Raw genomic sequence first — 20,794 nt, 5'->3', positions numbered from 1 at the left:
ATACTGAAAAATGATAGAAAGTGCAGTGATTATATATAATAATAATAATAATAATAATCGTTTAAGAGGAAGGCCGTAACTGCCATAGACATTAGTACAATAAATAGTATATAATATTTGTCTATAGAGTCTACGGCAACTGTAATGGACCTCTGGAGTAAACGTGAGATGCTACAAACAGGTTACTGTGTAGTTCAGGAAATTACCAAAGTAATTTCCATCTCTCGCAGTGACAGTCGGTGTAGTTACACGAGTCACCTTCCTCTAAGGGAGAAGACCAAGGTGTGCAGACTAGGAAACCCTTAATATGGTCGCAGAATTAATTTCCTGCTTTAGAATGATGAAACTAGGCTTTACTTAATTTGTCTGAGCCAGATATCTTTAGTTTTTAATAAGTTAAACATGAAAAGATAATCAACCCAAAAATAAAAATGTCATCATCTGTTTTTGACCACAAAGACAAAACAAAAAAAGTTTGTATATTAATTATTTCTGGATTTTAGAAAACCAAACTAACTATCATAACGTGTAAAGGCTGCAGTTCTGTGCCCATTTGCCATATACAGTAGTTTAACCAAACTAGTTGTTTAAATAGCTCAGTCTGAACCGACTGGCCCATCAGGCAGAATATGCCAATGCAGCGGCCTCCAGGGGGCGCCACAATAAAGAAGAAAAAAAACATGAATTTAATTAGAATAAAGTTATTACTTTTAACTCTTAAAATGTAACAGGCAACACGGATGTAAATATCAAACAAAGCCCGACTAATATCACTTCAAATGATGATACCAAAGTTATAGATGAGTTTGCTAGGAGAAAACTTAGAAAAGTGCAGGAGAAGGAGGGGGGCGGCATGGCATAGTTGATCACTGTAGTGGATGCAATGATAAAAAGTACAGCTATAGGTCTGTAAAATGCCTTTTTTTGTACAAAGTTATACATGCAGTTGAGCTGTATGTCGTCTTTGTCTATATGTAAGTTAGTTATTGCACAGTGTAAACATAGCTTAGATGTAAAGTTATTGTGTGCCAACTCTGTGGTTATTTAAACTTTAAACCCTTTATAATTTATTACTATTATTATGTATTCACTCATTTATAGGATATTTAATTTTTGGCTTGGGTATTAATGTTGTTTTTCAGATTTTGTGTATTTGTAATTTGACAAAATATGTTAAGTGGGTGATATGTTACTTTATGAATTAAAGACAGTGGTAAAAACAGTACTATTGTGTTTTTTCTTGTAAGGGTATCTAAATTGCAGATGGAGCAGGGCGCCATATAAAATGTCACCTAGGGTGTTGGATTGGGTCTGAGCTCAGTTAACATTTGCAACTTCAAACTCCAAATGTTCACATATACTTCTGCAACTGTGACAATTTTTACCATAAAAAACTCCTCATATTCTGTTCTAAAAACCCAGAAATCTTGACCTGAATGCAATATTCATCTTTTATACAAGCTTTCTATCTCTGACTGACATAATGAGTGGATTCTGTCAAACGCAGGCGGACATTTTCTGACAGCTGTTAGATTGTGAGCAAACCAAATCAAAAGTGCTGGAGGAAAAGATTTTACGTTAGTAGCAAATGAATCAAAGTTAAACTAAGTTGCAAAAACAAAAATTTCTCCCTGATTATTTGGCATTTAGCAAATGGGAATTCTTTGGCAATCAATCAATCAATCAATCAATCAATCAATCAATCAAACAGTAAAATTAACAAGGTGATCAGATCAGGTAACTGGACGGCCAAAAGAGGTAATTACTGGAAATAAAACGAGAAAGTAGAAGAAGAATTAATTACAGAGAAAGAGGAACTTTGGTTGTACAGAGGCATTAGTCCTCGATGAAAGTCCCGTCTTTGGGACGTTTGCTGTGTGCCTCTGCCCATTACTCTGATTACCCTGATTAAAAGCTACTCGTCACACAAAGTCAGTTAAAAAACTTTATGGGAGCTAAAGGATTGTAAAATCTACGACACAAGTTTTTTTGTGGTGGCTAAAAAGAAAGGACGTTCTAGCAGTGTTGGGTCACGCCGGTCATTTTTCCGAGGCCGCAGCTAAATCTGTCCCCCAAGCAAGCAAACAAAAAAACTTTGTAAAAAAAATTGTGAAAAAAAAATGGAAAGGGTTGTGAATGACAGCAACTCAGCAACAAACCTCCAAACTTCTTCTACCCTTCAGATTAGTTCTTTGCAGCACGGGTCTCCCTGTGTCACCAGGTGCAGAAGGGTTGTTATGTGGAACTGTTTTTTTTTTTTTTTTGGGATTTGAAAGGAACTCTGAAAGCTTCCAACACATAAATACAATTTCCAACCTGTTTTCATCTTTCTGGGTACAGCTTCGGTCCCTCCTTGGTCCATCATGACAACATGCTGAACCCATAAAGATGGATGTGTGAGCTTCTTATGGGAGAACCTTGGCTGGTCTGCACAAAGTCCAAAACACCTGTCATGAATTAGAGCAGAGGCCTTCTTGTTCAACATCAGTGTCTGACCTCACAACGTTGCTGTGGATGTGAAAGAAGAGTTGGAAATACCCGTAAACAAACCTCCTAAACCTTGTGGGAAGCCTTCCCAGGAGATTTGAATATGTTTCAGCAACAAAGGACTTATTATTCACCCCTCAGATTCATGTGTTTGAAGGATAGAAAGCGAATACTTCCAAATATTGTGTATTAAAATAGCTGTTTTTTGCTAATTAGCTACTTGGAAACAGAGACGATTGTTTTAACAATTCCTAAGGATCTAGATTTTTTTTCTGAGCAGACCTAAATTAGAGCCCCCCCCCCCTCCCCACAAACCCTCTAGAAACACCTCTGGACTAGTGAGCATGAACACCATCACACGCATATTACGCACCTTTTATCCTTGTGATAATGCAATGGTTGCTGGTTTATCAGACGAACAGATTGCATGCATTTACCTGTCAGATTTTGTTTGTTATCTTTGGAACAAAGATTTCTAATAAAATAATAAAAAAACAACAAAGGTCACAATGACTGTTATTGTTATTTCTTTTATCTATCCTGGTCTTCAAGGTATTATGTCATTTATGGGTGAGTGGAGACAGTCAGCTCCTCAGTCCTCCCCTCTGTACCATTTATTGCTAAGTGGAAAACACCAACAGGAAGGTTACACTCATGTGAGCAGGTGTACAGCGCTCACCTCCAACCCCACCCTTACTGTGGGTGAGGGGAGAACTTGAGATCACACCTTGCCTGCAGCGCGAATCCGCTCCTTTTAGGTTTGTCGGCACATGAGGCGGCTTAAGGCGATAAGAAGTTGAGTGGGTGGAGGGGGGCTTGTGGGAATCTGTCAATTAGAGAAGGTATCTGATTATAAATGTTTCTCTCCGTCACAGGGTGACATTCAAAGCAATTAGTTTTTTTTTTGTTTGTTTTTTTGCATGCAGTCAGCAAATGGAAATATAGTTACCGCAACAAAAACCCACTGGCTGCTTTTCATATGACAACCCAGAAGTTGCTGTAACTCTGCTCACTCATCTTAAATAGCATTATTGTTTGGACTCGGGGCAGCACATTGATGTTCACAGAGGATATTTGGTGTAGGTTGTCGGCTCCGGCGGGTTAGGGTTCTGTTAGAACAGCATATTTGTCAGATTGGCAATAGGGGAGAGTTGTGCCAGGTTTTACTTAAAGTGACTTTAAAGCAAAACTAAGACAGTAATGCTTCCAATTAAAATATGTACATGTATTTCAGGATGTGGTGCATCCCTGGGAACAATCACTATATTTAAAAAAATACAGATTTCTGAAAAAAAAAAAAAAGTATTGCAGTGGCACAACTTGCCCCCAGTGTGGGGTAAGATTCAGAGAAAATGCATCGGTGTAAATTGTTCCATTGATTATAAGAAGATAAGTAAAAATACATATTCTGATCCCAGAAACTGTAATACCATATAAAAGCTAGATAAATACAGAACAACATTACTAATTTGAAGCTTTTTTAAAAGTTACATTGTAACATCAAAAGGCAATTTTCTACAAGCCTATTGTGCCACAAGAGCACCTCTAAGGCCAATTTTCTTAAAGGGGACATATGCTTTTAAATCCTTCCTATTCACATTTAAATTATTCAGTTTGATCTAAAATTAGGAATAAAACACAGCCTTTGTCAGAAAATGTTGGAATACAGTGTAAACATTACAATAAAATAATATAACAACAATTTCCACAAGTGGAAAGCCCTCCTTTGGCATAAATTACCCCAACCCCACCATTTTTGAAATCCAAATGTGTTTACCTCTCGTGCAATGAGGCTCTATTATTTGCAAGATGAAAAAAAAAAATGTGAGGCCATATGACCAATTTCTTCTATGGTTATCTAGAAACGGGGTGGCACAACTTCCCCACTGGCACAAATCATCCACTCCCTTCCATTGCTCTAATGCGCATGCGTGAAGGCAGAGCAACGCATCCACAAAAGTGAAGTTTCAAAGACGTTAAGAGAAGAAGCCTAAATGTATTAAAACAAATTATATTTGAAACTAAATATTTCATTTGGCAATTAAATATTTAGTTTGGAACTGTGGCATTTAGAAATGTACGAATGGCATGGTGTAAATAAGAGTTGGTAAAGAGGAATCTCCATTTTTCCCCCTCTTCCGACACACTAAATAACCTATAATATTGTTGTAAAAACACGATGTTCGTTTCATGTTTCAAAATCATAAAACAAAATTGCTGTTTTTTTATATACAGTTTTAAACTCAGCGCGTACGCTGCCGGTCTGTCCGGACAGGACACCTGTTCCGCCGGCGCACCAGCGCGGGGCGGAGCCGTGGAGAACCTGCGCGAGTGGGCGTGCCGCGACACTGCGAGGGTTTGATGACACACCGCGGTCGGCAACGCCAGATCCCTCACGCTGGCAGAGGAGAGCGAGCAGAGCCATGGGGAAGACAGGTGGAAGAGTAGACTTTGAGTGGGTCTACACTGACCAGCCACACACCTCCAGGAGGAAAGAAATCCTAGGTGAGATCCTAAAGTTTTCCCAGACACGCGGGAAGCTGCATCCAGACTGGAGTTGTTACTTAAGTTCCTTCTTTGGCTGAACGTTGGCTTCATATTGTTCCTCGGTTTACCCTACTTATAAAACCATATCCGGTTAAACCTGTTTACTAGCTGCTGCTTAAAAGGCTATCTGTCCACAGTGGATGCATGAAAATGATGTCAGCGCAGATAAAAGCATTGGAGTTACTTAACGCAGTTTGAACACAAGGCGAAACGGATGAAATCAGAAAAATATATTCACATTACTTTTAATTTAATACGTTTTAGGATGAAGATACGTGCTGGAAATTGTTTTTTAATTATATTGGACATTTTAAGCTCCAGGCTGTGGTTTATGTATGTATGTATGTATTTATTTATTTATGGAACTATTTAATCAGGGAAAGTTTATGAAACAAGTTTATTTTCTTTTATACAAGTAAACTTTCAACACACTTTAAATATTTAGTTGAGGACAAGAAATAAAAATAAAAGAAGTTAAAACTTTCCAATCCATAGTACCTCTATAGACAAAGGCTTATTTGCAGGCTTGGCCCTGGGTTACATAATGTTAGTATTAATACTAGTACTACTAATAGTATCATCATAAATAACCGGTTCATGCTCTCTAGGTTCACGTGCTTCTGGATTCACAGGTTTTTCTCTGTTTTAGCCATTTTGTCACACACACTCCTCAGTTTCATTGCCAGTGGATGAACTGCTCCAAACGTTCGGTCCTTTCTACGAAACTTTTTGAAGTTAAGGTCCAGATTTAATTTTCTCTTGCAGAATTTAGCATTAATCCTTTCCTGACTATAACTGGCTGCCGTGTTCCTTTTTTTTTTTTTTTTAACTCATGATGTTTTGTTAGGAAAAAGCCGCCTTGTCCTGGAGGGACAACCGTCTCTGTGGTCACATTCCTCTCCTGTCCGGATGGTGAAAGTGTTGCTGCTCAGTAATGAAAAGAATGGCCATAATATAGGCTGTCGTGAAAATGAAGCTTTGGGGCTCTCCCTTTTTTTTTAGCCTTTTCTGTCGCGTAATTTCTTCGCCTCTGTCCCTTATTGGTATAACATGCAGGTGACAACGCCTCAGGCTTCTTGGGTAACACGACTCATTATTGTCTCATGATGAGTGTGAGGCGAAGTGGGAGCTGGGTGCTATATGACAAACGCCGCTTCTTAGCAGGATTTATAAATCATCATCGCTCTGATGTATCGTCCTTCCTGTTTATCTTTACAAACAGATAATAAAAACTTGATTTTTAACCCTCCCTTTGATTTGATCCTCGCTAATTGGAGGTTCAGGTTAACAAGGTGGCAACCTGTTGCTGCATATTTAAACCTGGCTTTGTTTGTGGTCGCTCTGCTGTGAAAGGAGCACCTCCAAGGTGTTGTTGATGTTTTTCTACACCTCTAAGCCATGAATTATTGAAGGCTTTTTTTGTTGTAGTTATGATATACTAACCCCAAGCGTGCGGCAATGAGTTTCCTCATTCTTTTCTTGCATGGAAGATACTGGGCCTTCTAAACACCGAGTTCCTGTTTCACAGCATGTCTGCAGAGTCAGGCTGTAAAGTCCAGGCTTCTAACATATAAAGACATAAGCCTTGTTTTTTTTATCGCCATGCATGCTCCAAGCAGAGGAGTCCTGGCTATGGCTATCTCATGAGTTGACAAGACGATAAATCACTGAGACTCATGATACTCTGACTCTGCTGATAGCTGCTGAATCATAATCTCTTCATAACGTTTTTGCGTTGATGTCTTTCTGTTGAAACGATAGTTTTCAAGTTAAAACCTTTGTGCAATAATCAGTCAGTCAATCAGTCATAATCAGTCAGTTAACCCACAGTATGTTGCGTCTCACGGTGACATAAAAATCCATTAATGGCCTCTGTATGTGCGCGTGCGTAGAGCCATTAGGGAGTTTAAACACAGGGTTTTATGGGGCTGGGTGGGGGGCTAGTTATTCATTTATCTTTATGCCCTGCAGGTGGGCTGTGCCTAAGGCTTTAAATGTCAAGTGCCTCTGAATGCTGAATCCTAATAAATCACATTTCAGATAAGTTCCCATCATGCAACAGGAAAAAAAAAAACGACCCCTGATGGTAATGTGCGGGTCAATATTGTGATAATTTCGTATTTTAAAGGGTACATGTCATGGAAAATCTTTTTTTTTTTTTTCCCTTTAATACATTTTGTTGTGTACAAAGTTGAATATAGTCTCTCCAGGAGCTACATAGATGAGCATGTTCTTTCTGGGTCATATTTTTCAAGCCATTCAGTCTCCTCTAATATCTATTCCCGTTTTTGAACTGTTACGTGACACTATTTACTCTGGAGCTGCTAAACAAGGTCACGGACGTCCAGCTTAACAGTCTCACGGATCCGCCATTTTTATTTCACGGAGTAATTTGGTTGTCGTGAAACTGATAGATTATTGGACAGAGGGTGTGAAGTGACTCTTGGATTTAAAGGGACGGCACCAAAACGAGTCGCTCTCAGACGCACCTCAGAAAAGGGGGAACGTGGGAGTAAATTAACGAGGAGCTCAGACCAAAGCATTGCAGTTCCAATTTTTGTAGATCACAACTGAATGATTAATGTGAAAAGGAAGAACTGAAAAGCGTCATATCTACCCTTTAATATGTGTCACTGTATGAATTCTGCCCTACCAAACATTAACTGCTAAAATACAGGAGATTGAAACGGCAGAGAAATAATTGGAAATGCACCCTTTAGCTGTCAGGAAAAGCTGAAGTCATGTAAAGATGTGAAACAGGAAATGGTAAACAAAGCAGCAGCCTTGATTTGCATGCGACCCCTCTCTCACTGCCCGGCTGGTGAGTCGCATGCTCGTATCTAATCCACGACGGGATTGGCTCCTCCCTCCCACCCGTGAAGCCATCACTTTGCATACCTTACCTGTGCCATATTTCCGGGCGTTGCTTGTAGTTTCTATAAGGTGTGGTCAGTGTGACAGATCCAGACTTGTGTAACATAACGAGCGGATAATGGCGGGTGAAGCCGACTCATGAGGCAATCCTAATTGCTCTTGTTGTCAGTGGCGGCTGCGGTTTGAACTACACGCATTTCAGCAACACAACACCTCTACCAATTAACTCTGGCTTTTGTCAGCAGGTGTTTTCCCAGGAGAAGGGCGAGCATCTTGCAATATGTGCTCCTTTTGAAATTGAGTTAATTAATCCCAGTGCTGCTATCTTGGCCTATAAATGATTTTCCTATTTATTTTTTTTTCCCACATCACTGCACCTCTTCACGTCTCTGTCCTTAACCTTCCTCTTTGGCTTTCTCTTCTCAGCCAAATATCCAGAAATCAAGACCCTGATGGGTCCAGACCCTCAGCTGAAGTGGGTGGTGTCAGGCATGGTCCTAACCCAGCTCGTGGCCTGCTACTTGGTCAGCGACCTTCCCTGGAAGTGGGTCTTCTTCTGGGCGTACGCCTTCGGAGGGTGCATCAACCACTCGCTGACTCTGGCCATTCACGACATCTCTCACAACGTGGCCTTCGGAAACAAGCTTGCAAAATGGAACCGCTGGTTTGCCATGTGGGCCAACCTGCCCATCGGGGTGCCCTACTCCGCCTCCTTCAAGAAGTACCACATCGACCACCACCGGTACCTGGGGGGCGACCAGCTGGATGTGGACATCCCGACAGACTGGGAGGGATGGTTCTTCTGCACGCCTGCCAGGAAGGTCCTTTGGCTCTTCCTGCAGCCATTGTTCTACGCCTTGAGACCTCTGGTGGTCAACCCCAAACCAGTGGGTCCGATGGAGATCCAGAACACAGTAGTTCAGATCGTCGTGGATGCTCTGATCTTCTACTTCTGGGGGCTGAAGCCCATCGTTTACCTCATCGCCGGGTCCATTTTGGGCATGGGGATCCATCCCATCTCCGGACACTTCATAGCCGAGCACTACATGTTTCTGAAGGGACACGAGACATATTCGTACTACGGAGCACTGAACTTGATCACCTTCAATGTTGGATATCACATGGAGCACCATGACTTCCCCAGCATACCCGGCAGTAAACTACCTCAGGTGAGTCCCTGCTTCTGTCACCGATCGTGATTAATATCACAGCAAGTAAACTTTGGAGTTGAGTCATATTTTCCAAGGCTGTTATTAGCTGACAGGTGCACAGTGAGCAGGGTGTGAGGAGCAGGTGTAGGCAGCTCGTTTCCATGTTATAAACATGGTGTAAACATTTCTCTGCAGCTTCGATGCAACTCTTTAGAGATCCTGCTGACCCTGCAGCACCGTGAAAGCAGATTTACCCCCTTCTTCTGGTTTTGCTGTCTTGTCACACTTCGGTGTTTCAGATCATGAAATATATTTTAATGTCAGACAAAACTAACCCTAGCAAATACATAAAGGAGGTTAAAATTGAGGACTCTATTTATTCAGGGAGCAAAAAAAATATTTCCTAACCAAGCGGGCTCTTATGTGAAAGATGAATTTGGCCTAATTGCTGAGTCTGCCACCCTCAAAGGCAACGGTTTTCTTCAAGTGTTCAAAATAACCAAGAATATATTTTTTTTACTTCGCTTTGGATGAATTTTGGTCCACCCAGCTTTGCATTTTTTTTTTTTAAATTTCAGCCACATTTTAAGGTTTTTGAGAACGAGCGGCCTGCTTAAGGACATGTCACAGCGTCTTAAATAGCTTCATATCTGTGCTTTGACTAGGATGTTTCTACATCTTCACTTTTTGTGGGCCATTTAGAGGTGGCAGCATAATCCAGGTTTGCTTGAGCTGATGGTCGGACATTCAGCTTCCGAATCTTCAGCTTGAGGAGCAAAATTCATCAGTCAGACCCTCACACCACCACCATGTTTGACTTTCTGCATGATGATCTGGATTATTTTAGTGAACCATTATGTGAAAACGATATTTTGCTTGTATTGTTTGTCTGCTATCAATTTGATGTTCAAAAACATCAAACGACAAAAGTGTGCAACTGCAGAAGATCTCCATGAAGGATCATGCGTTATTTCACAGCGCTGCACCATCTGCAGTTAAAATGTCAGATTTTTGATGCAGACTAAGTTTCTCTCCTTGTCTTTTCTTGTCTGCAGGTCAAAAAGATCGCAGCAGAGTATTACGACTCCCTGCCGCAGCATACCTCCTGGTTCCGGGTGCTGTGGGACTTTGTCTTCGACGACAGCATCGGCCCTTACGCTAGAGTCAAGCGGGAGTACAAGCTAAACAAGCTGGAATAGATTTCGGGTTGTATTTAAACAGAAAAGTTAATTAAAGTTGTTGAATCTCTACTTAACCACAGAGAAATGTCTAGTTTTGATGTTGTTGCTTCTCTTTAGAGTTGGAAAAGTTGCACAGTTGTCAGGAGCCGTAAGAGAGAAACGAAAAGGTTGATATTTCTTTTCGTGCGTGTGTTCCTGCAGAAGATGGGCCTGTTGCCGTGGCGTTTACTTATAGCCAGAAATTAGGGTAAAAATCTCCTTTCAGTACGTGGTCCGAGGTCGCGTCTAAAAGTCAAGGTCACATACATTGTCATGATGTTCTCCAGAGATGTCGCAGGTCTCCTCTCTCTCCTGAGTCCGGCGTCCTGAAAAGATCTTGCCCTGAACATTAATCCCACGTTACAAAGAAACCGACTGATTCTTCATACGCAGAACGGAGCCGAAGGGGAAACGGGCGTTGACGCTTTGAGTAAGAGGAGCTTTTTCTTCAGTGACGCTCCAATCCGCTGTAAACCATTTGATTCTGACTGCAGACACGAAACACGTTTAGTTTCAATGAATCCATCAGGTTTATTGTTTTTTTCTGGTTATATGTATAAATATATATATATATATATTTTTGTGTTGATGTTCGTAAAATATTCTGTCCATTTCTAACCACCTTTTTAAAAAATAAATAAATACGTTTTGTGATGCTGTTTTTATTGTTTTGAGTGATTTTTGTGAAGTAGCCGTGGTTCTGATATCAGAAATCAAAACATGAAAAATACAATCAGGAGAGGAGAGGCGATGAACAGCAAAACGGTGAAAAACTTTCTCCCCCTAATTAATGTTTCTGTCACTGTTCTCCCCCTTCTGAGAGCAGCGATCAGGAAACAAGACTCCTGTGGCTTTCCTGTGGTGTTAGTCTGCAGGATGTTTGGTTCTTTGTGTGTTAGATTCTGACCTTTTTGGATTGGGTTTGCTCCGACCGACACGCAGGTGCTTTTAGACTTTTTCGCAGTACTGATGATCTTTTCTTTTTTGAGTAATTGATTCCTAAAGTTTATTTCATGTACAGCTCTTATAACTGCTTTTTAAAGGGTTTTACCTTTACCCCGTTTCAAAGGGAGTACTCTTCTGGCACAACCGAGATGCTGAAGAGGTGAGAGATCCAGTTTGAGGACAATTACTGTTAGTTGGTCCCCGTTATGCCACCACCAGCAGCCTGAACTGTTGATCAATCCCATCTTTTAATGGGAACATGGCAGCTAACACAGAGACTCGTTGGACCAGGCAACATTTTTCCAATCTGTAATTCGGTAGTTTTGAATCATCGCCTCTGTTCCCCGCTTGGAGCCGACAGGAGCGGCACCTAATGTGGTCGTCTGCAGCTGTAGCCCATCTGCGTGATGTTGTAGATTCAGTGGCGGTGTTCTGCATACCTGAAAACGATGCTTACCTGGGCCATGTTGCCTTTTCATTAGACTGATGCCCATTCCTTCTGACGTCACACAGGCATTTTATTCCCAAAACAACTGAATCTCAGTGGAGATTTTTATTTTTTCTCCTCGAGACATTTGAATCAGAAACACTTAGCTCGACCCAAAACCCATGTCTTAGTCACGGACACTTAAATTCCCCTTTTCTCAGCATTTTGATGGATCACTTTGAACTCTGGCAAGTCGTCTTCATCACACTTACACACCTACTTACATTTTGTTGCTGTCATGTGACTGGCCGACGCACACTTTGGGTTACAGAATAACTGAGCAGCAGTAAAGACACCTGTGAGTATAAACGGGTGTCCTGGTTGTGACTGCATGGTGGAACGGCGTTGTTGCCTTGCAGCAGGAAGATCACGGGTTTTAATCTTTCCTTGTGCATGTATAGCTTCTCACCAGGCAGCTATAGACAATCAGCAAAAAAAAAAAAAAAATGCATCATATGACCCTGCAGGGATTAGAAAGGACGGAGGTGCTGCAGGGAGATGATTGCTGTCTACCAGGGTCGAAACGTGCAAAAGTGGACCCTTATATTTTAGTGAGACACTTAATTTCTCTTAGGACTTAATTTAAAAGGTGATCAGTGTGTGCAATTTATTTATATATATATATATATATATATATATATATATATATATATATATATATATATATATATATATATATATATACAGGGCTGTCTCAGAAAATTAGAATATTGTGATAAAGTTCTTTATTTTCTGTAATGCAATTAAAAAACATTAAATGTCATACATTCTGGATTCATTACAAATCAACTGAAATATCGCAAGCCTTTTATTGTTTTAATATCGCTGATTATGGCGTACAGCTGAAGAAAACTCAAAAATCCTATCTCAAAATATTAGAATATTTCCTCAGACCAAGTAAAAAAAAAAAATTATACCAGCAAAACAAAATCAAACATTTGAAAATGTCCATTAATGCACTCAGTACTTGGTTGGGAATCCTTTTGCACAGATTACTGCATCAATGCGGCGTGGCATGGAGGCACTCAGCCTGTGGCGTTGCTGAGGTGTTATGGATGCCCAGGATGCTTCAATAGCGGCCTTTAGCTCATTTGCATTGTTGGGTCTGGTGTATTTCAGCTTCTTCTTCACAATAGCCCACAAATTCTGTATGGGGTTCAGGTCAGGGGAATTGGCAGGCCAATCAAGGACAGTAATGCCATGGTCAGTATACCAGTTACTGTGAGAATCTTATGTCGTCTCTTAACCACTACCATACTTGTGATTTAGTTTACTGAACCAAGCTGAGTGTTTTTCAAGGCTCAGGAAACCCTGCAGTGTTTCAAGTTAATTAGACGATTCAAGTGATTAGTTGAATAGCATACTAGTATACTTTTTCACGATATTCTAATATTTTGAGATAGGATATTTGGGTTTCTTAAGCTGTAAGCCATAATCAGCTATAATAAAACAATAAAAGGCTTGCAATATTTCAGTTGATTTGTAATTAATCCAGAATGTATGACATTTCATGTTTTTTAATTGCATTACAGAAAATAAAGAACTTTATCACAATATTCTAATTTTCTGAGACAGTCCTGTATATATATATATCTCAATAAATAAGCGACTGAAATTTACACAAGAAGACTGAGACTTCTGAGACGACACGTGTTGATTTTGTTTGAATAAATTTACTTCCAGCTTTTAAATCAGAACGAGTGGAGAGTGGACAGAATTCAACAGCTGGTATTTCTCCAAATCCATCCTGCAGAAACATGTTAAACCGCCGTCGCCGTCAACCCTCCTCAGGACATTCGTCTCCAGATAAAACCTACACACCGAGCTCGACTTTTACCCCACATCACCACGTTCAAACATCTCATCTACAGAACAGGGGGGGGAGGGGAACCGTTGTAGAAACAAACCACTATAATAAATGTACCACCGTTTATATAGATTTTTAATTAAGTTTTGAACCGAATAGAAAACAAATAGAGACGGAGAGGGAGGGTCATGCATACTGGGAGGTTCACAAAGCATAGGATGACTAATAGAGAAGACACGGTTCCATATGCAGGGAAGTAAAACAGGGCGGCACATTTACACTCGTCGGCCTGTTTTATGAACGATCCCCAACGTGTTTCTCAGTCACACCGGAGCCGTATGCGGACTCCGCTTCGATTAATAACGCTGAAAAAAAAACATTTTCTGCCTCAGATAGGAGAGACAGGAGGTAATTTTCATCTATGTGGAGGAAATGTTAGACATACAACACCAGAATGAGCAATGTTATAAAAGTTTTCCTTTTTTGTTTTTGTTTTAAATATGCCATTTGAGGGGCACGTGGGTCTGCGTCGGCAGCTGTCCCCATTATTGTGCTTGATCTCATGAAATGTTCAGGGAGAAACCGAACCAAAAGCGACCATAGAAAATGTAAAAAGCTGACAGAAATGGTGTGCAAGATTCCTTTGTCCTTCTCTAATACCATGTAACACTCACCGTCGTCAACAGCATCGTCGTCATTATCACCACAGGTTTAAATAATAAAACAGTAAAAACTTAGAAAACAAAAAAAAAAATATTTTCTTCATAAGACTCAACGGAGAACAGAAACAAAAAAAAAAAAAGCTGCAACACTGGGCTGACTGAGTCTAGGTGCACAGAGAGGACCACAACACCAAACTCAGTACAAATGTCTCTTCTTTTTCAACTTTAAGTCCACGTCTTTCCACCTTTCCTTAAATTAATCAGAGCTTTAGTCTCTCAGCTTCCTTCATAAAAATCCCCGCTTTCCTATTTCCGTTTTGCTGTCCAGCAGACTTAAATGTTGGCACAACGTCTCTGCAACTTGCCCCGTGGCGTCGCGAGGTCACAGAAACATTGAGAGAACATTCCCTGGTCCTCGTGTCTGTGCATCTGCGTGTCCGTCCACCTCCCGCCGCTCCCGCCTCCCGCTCCTCCTTCCGGCTCGCTCGCATGAGATTAGGAGGTACTGATTCTGCCGATTTCGTGTCTGATGGCTGCAAGGGGAAGAGAGGATGGAAGCTGAGGCACAACGCTTTGTTTCCTCATACCGGGTTTGATCGAAATCAAGGTGCTGAGCATGCTCCGTGCGAAACGTGTGCATCGAGCTTTAAAAGGCATTGCATTGCTCACCATTAATGATTTCATCTTTCACTTTGTGCAACTCGCGCACGACCTCATCCAGAATCTCCTGCAGAGACACAAACAAACAAAGTCTGCTTGTGAGTTCTCTTTCCACACCCAAATACCCAATCAACCCTGCAGGTAAAAACAGCTGAGAGGCACCTGTTTCATCCTGTCAAATTCGGTGTCGGCTTCGCTGGTGCTGCCGATAGGCCTCACTCTGCAACACAAAAGAAGAAGAGCAAAGAATTTGCTTTTAACGATTGTATTTCCAGAAGATATCATTTTCTGACTCTTCAATCTGCTCACCTGGACACCAGCGAGGACTTATCTGCCGAGTTGGACCGCTCCCAGGGCTTCTTCAAAGCATCTGTTAAAGAATGAGGAGAAAAAAAAATAGCATTGATACAATTACTGATTTACATTATATATATATATATATATATATATATATATATATATATATATATATATATATATATATATATATATATATATATATATAGTCTGTGTGTGCACGTTAAAAAGACCTTTAAGTACGTTTATTACAGAGTCCAAATGAAAGTGACTTTCTCTTGCTTTTATTATTTACCTAATACATTCCAGCAATTCTTTCACAACAAGAGACCGAATCTGTTCAACAGGACTGACGCACCGCTGCCACATAATCTGGATCAATTCTGCACAAGTGCATGCATTCACTGGCCTACTTGATGGTGGCCACAATGATTTATTTATAACTTTCATGGTTTACCGTAGGGCGAAAACGGTTATATGTGTTTACTTGTCTCGATCAGCAGAACTATTCACAGGTATGGAAACTTTCACGCAGAAGTGTGCATGGAACAAAAGAGAGAAATGCATGCACTCATCCCTCCCTGACGGACTAAATTGCGGTTTTGTTGTTTTCAGTTTAGGAAACATTTACACTAACCACCGAACCATTGCACCACGGCATAAAACGCACACATTTCTAATCCAATCAGGTTCCAGTTATTCTCTGATTTTTAAATTCAAAATGATTCACTTAACGCTTCATAAAAACACAAATTAAGCTCTCGATGCAGCGATCCTGATTGCAAAGGATGAGCTTAAAGTGGCTTCGCTTCTTTTTTAGTTATGACATATATATTACAGTCTTTCTGGCTACTTTTCTTTGCGGTTAAATCAGCTGAGGCACAAATTCAACATCTGAAAAAGAAAAATTCGTGGGGGGGAGGGGGGGTCTATTTGTAGCCTTGGAGAGCTTGATAACTTTGGACAAGATTGCTGTAAATTGGTGAAGAATTTGCCCTGCCATAGACTGGCGATCTGTCCAGGGTGAACCCCGCATCTCGCTCATTGACAGCTGGGGCTAAGCATGATGGAAAATGGATGGATTGATGGTGAAGAATTTAGTAAACGGGAGAAATTTCTACTAAAAGCTTTTTCTAGGCTAAATGACAAAAAAGGAGTGATGCATTTTGAGTTTCCGTTCAGTTTAAAGTGAGGTATTCCTGCCCCAGCTAGGCGTTGCTGTTGTCCCGTACCTGTTGAGTTCTGCTGACCCGGACCTCGACCGCTTGAATCATCCTGTAAAAAAAGACCAGAAATGTGGTAAATGCGGCCCTGATCCTCTGAAAACTTTACAACTCAAAGAAAAGGTATATATTTTTTTTTAATTAGAAAGGCACAACTTACTTCATCCGGTTTCTCTGAAGCTTTTCGTCTAAGAGAGGACGAAGGAAGAAGGAAATGAGCTTCAGGGATATGGATACGTTTTTAGAGCAGATAGACGGTAAAAGCAGACCGTACTTCCTGGTTCAGAGAATTTAATCTTTTTACTGATTAAAAACCAGAATCCCCTTGGCTGGAGCCGTTATGGCTGTGCAGGTGTTTTACCTGCGAGCTAGTAAGGCATTCATCTCCTGCATAAGACCCTCTCCTCCGCCGCCGCTGCCCCCACTCGACCGGTTGGAGTCGCATTTACCCCCAGAGCCGGGCGGGCTGCTCTCATCCTGGGGGACAAATCAAAGCAACTTCACCATCGGTTTATTGATGTAGATACTAAAATAATTCACAAAGTTTTCAAAATATATGTCGGTTAAGCAGGAGAGCTCACCCTGTGAACTTTCCGTAGCTTGGCTCCAGCCAGAGCTGCAGCAAGTCCTGAAGGCTGGACCCCGGGCGGGCCCCCGGGAGGCCCTCCACCGGTGGGCAAAGGAGGGGGCATGGGCGGAGGCACTGCCATGGGAGGGGGTGGACCCGGTGGTGGCGGCGGAGCTGGAGGACCAGCCATGGGTGCCGGAGCTGCAGCTGGAGGCGGGGCCACGGACAGCATGGCCGGGTGACCTGCAGAGACGGGGCCGCCTGCACGGGGCACAATTACACCTTTATTAAAAGGTGCAACTGTGTGAGAGAACATTCATGTTTTATTGCAGCTAAGGTTGTAGAACGACTATCTGAGACGTGCCTAACAGCCAAAAATACAATAAATATGCGCTAAACGCTCAATCTACGATCCTGGTGACTACTGGGAAGCAACTGGAGCTATTTCCTTATTCCCTTTGAAAGCTTTGAGTTTTTTTACTTTGGTGCTGAGGGCTCAGGAAAAACAGTACAGGAATTAGTTTAAGTTTTAGTCGGTTTTTTTTGCTTTATGTTTGTAAAATAGGTGCAGAGGGATAAGAAGACTACAGGGTCGGTTGTGTCCAAACTGTTATCACAGACGGTTTGATAAATTACATTTACATTATGAAGAGTCTTTCATCATAAAAGTAGATCTATAACTGAGCTTTCAACACTTTTAACCATCGTAGGAACTCTGAAGAGTGTTTTATATTTTTGGGATATTTTATATTCATAATTTCCAAAGCCTCTGATCTTTCAGACCCTTTTTAAAGCTCAGTCGGAGCTGTTGCGTTAACCTAAATCTGGGTTTAACTTGCCGGATTTGGCGCCTGTCAAAAGTATTCACACCCTAGCATTGTCATTTTACAAGCACACATGTCAATGGAATTTATCGGGATTTTATATGACAGAGCAACGCAAAGGAGTAACATGGAAGGAAAACTATACATGATTTTCAATTTTTCTTTGCAATTATAACTTTTAAAAAGAATAAACTTGTGTTGCAACACAACTGCAGGTCTTTTGGGTTATGTCTCCAGCATTGTTGCACAGCTTGTTTATTGACCAACATGGACAGTGGGGTCTTTGACCATTCTTCTTTGTAAAACAGCCCATACTCAGTCAGAATGGATGGGAAGAGTCCGTGAACATCTGGGCCGTTCTGATATGTGGATGAGCTTTGATATAAACCGTTACTCGCTGCGTGTTCGTGGTTCTTGTCCAGCTGGAAGGGGAACTACTCCCCTCAAGTCTTTTGCAGCTTCCAGCAGGTTTTCTTCCAGAGTTAACCATTTATTTAGCTCCATCCATTTTCCCATCAAACCTGACCTGCTTTCCTGTCCCTGGTGAAGAAAATCCTCCCCCACAGCATGACGCTGCCACCCCCATGTTTTACCATGTGTGTCCTCACTGGACCAAATGACCTTCTTTCATGTATTTTTTGTGTCCCCTGATCCACCTTTTGTTGGTCTGTCACATAAACCCCTAATAAAATACAGAGCATATCAGTCACCGGCCTCTGGGATACCTTTCATCGTTTGGCATTCATTCTGGTTTAGCTTAGCTCATTCACATCCTTAAAGTCCTTTAATCTCTCACCAGAAGTGAAGTTTTAAACAATGGGTGCCTTTCAATCTAAAATTGAAACCAGGAAACTAAAAAATAGCAACTTTCTATGGTTGACCGGTCACCCTGGAGTGCTATAAAAATGGAAAAACATGTCCAGGTTATTGGTTTACCAATGGACCTGAAAGAACACGCATTACTCTTTTAAACAAACAGTGCTTTGTTTAAATGATACTGTTTTCAACAGCTGTCAGTCTGGTTTTACAGCAGTATTGATTGCTCAAACTAAATCCTTTATAATGACATTGATGAGTGCCTCTGTGAAAAAAAAACTTTGTTTGACTTTTTCCCAATCGCTCATCTTAAAGACAGCCTGCATTTTAAAAAAAAAAGTTCAGATCATAACCCACAAACTCTACTTTCAGCCTAATTTCAGTGACTTTCTTTTGGTTTAATCTAACTGCTCATTCCTGAAAGCCTTAAATGTCATTAAGACTTTTATATCTGGAACTTTTAATCCTGATGAAAAATAAACACGAACAGAACCATAATTCCTACATTTGTAAGTAAAGACTACTGAGCCTTTTTCATTAAAGCTTTTATACTCTTTCATCTAGCAAAACGGAAGAAATATAGAAACAAGAAACACAATTAAAATAAGAAATATAATTTTACTCTGTCCAGTAAAGCTGCTTGTAACACCGTTGGATGGATGCTGCCTTGAGACGACGTGTGTTGTGAATTGGCCCGATATAAATAAACTGAATTGCACTAATCAAAAAGGTCAAGCCAGAAAATTTGGTCTGGATTAATCATAATTAATCTTCTGATTAGTTGATTCGGCCTAGGCAAGAAATTTACATTAATAGTTAATATAAGATGTATTTTAATTTTTATTTGTAAAAAGAAAAGACATTGCACTAGAAGATATAGGTAGAAACAACCATAGCGTAGAATATCAGAATGCGCTTAGTTTACCCCCACGGCCTCCATATTGGAAGCATGTTTGGTGAATAAGTTTTCAGTGTGTGCCTAAAATTAGCTTGAAATGGATGCAGCACAGGGAAAAATTATTTGCTTCTTTGTCAGACATAAATGTTTAACCAAACAAATTTTATTATTAGACAAAGATATCCTAAGTTATCTGTTTTCCAATAATCATCTCCAAAGGTTATCCAGACTAAACTGGCTCTACGTAAAAAAAGAATAATTGCACCCTAACCCATATAATGGTGCCGCTCTTGGAGGCGATACCTTTTAGCAAGAGTTAGCGATAGCTGGCAATGCATCCATTACGACCTTCTGCAACTTTGGCTCAGCCCTCTTTCCCAAATTGGTTTAATTTAGCCACACTGAAGGGTTTTTGAGCGGGTAGTTCCTGTTTAAGGTCACGCCCCAGTATCTCAATCCCAGACATTGACTAGGCGGCTTCAAACCTGTCATATATGTCATGTTTTCTAAAGAGGTGGGCTTGCCGGAGTGCTTTGGGTCATTATCCTGCTGTATACTCCCAGAGAAATCAAGCTTTAGTTCAAGACTAATATCTGAACTTTCTCCTTTTCTGGTAGAGAACAAAATTTGTTGGTCTGTTATTAGCAGCAGTACGACCAGGTCCTTAAACTATAATCTTACTTTTCTCAAACGGCGTGTTAAATCCATGCCAAATGTAACGGGTTGTCCTCCTTGCAAATCCAATTAGGCATAAGTGGCAAAACTAAAACAATGATGTTCAAAGATGTTCACCATCCAACCTGACTGAGTTGAGCTGTTTAGCAACTTTTCAGGCAATAGATCTATAAAGCTACACTGCAAAAACGGAACTAGAAATAAGTAAAATGTTCTTTAAAATGAGTGCAATTGTCCTTGATTTGAGCAGGTAAATAAGATTATCTGCCAATGGAATAAGATTTTTGCACTTAAAATAGGAACAACTCATCTCCATCATCCTATTTCAAGTGCAGTATATCTAATTGTCTTATTTTAGGGGTAAAAATACTCATTCCATTGGCAGATAATCTTACTTACCTACTCAAATCAAGGATAAATACACTAACTTTAAGAACATTTTACTTATTTTTAAATCCGTTTTTGCAGTGTAATAGAGACTTGCAGATTTTAATTGCAGTGAAAGGTGGTTATACAAAGTAATTACAGCTAAGGACTACTTTTTCTTGATCCGTCCCATGAAACCTAATAAAAAAACACTGCGGTTTGCATTTGTGAAAGGAAAAGTAAGAAATTTAGTCGCAGATGACTAGTTTTTGCAAGGCACTGTAGTT

At 40.6% G+C, this 20,794-nt stretch overlaps 2 protein-coding genes across 6 annotated transcripts in view; one reads left to right on the top strand and one right to left on the bottom strand.

Annotated features, from left to right (window-relative positions):
• The first annotated feature begins 4,816 nt into the window (after positions 1 to 4,816).
• On the top strand, positions 4,817 to 10,319 carry degs2 (delta(4)-desaturase, sphingolipid 2). Its single transcript, XM_012864602.3, has 3 exons — positions 4,817 to 4,992; positions 8,335 to 9,077; positions 10,115 to 10,319. Exons 1-3 carry the CDS (start codon positions 4,911 to 4,913, stop codon positions 10,256 to 10,258), a joined length of 969 nt encoding a protein of 322 aa, XP_012720056.2. The 5' UTR covers positions 4,817 to 4,910; the 3' UTR covers positions 10,259 to 10,319.
• Positions 10,320 to 13,364: 3,045 nt separating this feature from the next.
• evla (Enah/Vasp-like a) overlaps positions 13,365 to 20,794 on the bottom strand; it is a 57,370-nt gene continuing 49,940 nt past the window's right edge. For all 5 annotated transcript variants that reach the window (XM_012864562.3, XM_012864561.3, XM_012864559.3 and 2 more), the window contains 8 exons: positions 16,942 to 17,189; positions 16,722 to 16,837; positions 16,521 to 16,548; positions 16,370 to 16,412; positions 15,150 to 15,210; positions 15,003 to 15,060; positions 14,850 to 14,907; positions 13,365 to 14,713 (listed from right to left, as the gene is read on the bottom strand). In XM_012864562.3, the coding sequence (XP_012720016.2) occupies positions 14,676 to 14,713; positions 14,850 to 14,907; positions 15,003 to 15,060; positions 15,150 to 15,210; positions 16,370 to 16,412; positions 16,521 to 16,548; positions 16,722 to 16,837; positions 16,942 to 17,189 (650 nt within the window). In that variant the 3' untranslated portion in view covers positions 13,365 to 14,675. The remainder of the gene's footprint in view (positions 14,714 to 14,849; positions 14,908 to 15,002; positions 15,061 to 15,149; positions 15,211 to 16,369; positions 16,413 to 16,520; positions 16,549 to 16,721; positions 16,838 to 16,941; positions 17,190 to 20,794) is intronic.

The sequence above is a fragment of the Fundulus heteroclitus genome, chromosome 19, assembly GCF_011125445.2.
Source record: "Fundulus heteroclitus isolate FHET01 chromosome 19, MU-UCD_Fhet_4.1, whole genome shotgun sequence".
NCBI classification, from domain to species: domain Eukaryota; kingdom Metazoa; phylum Chordata; class Actinopteri; order Cyprinodontiformes; family Fundulidae; genus Fundulus; species Fundulus heteroclitus.
The sequence above is the reverse complement of the archived record's forward strand: the minus strand, read 5'-3'. Positions and strand labels throughout refer to the sequence as shown.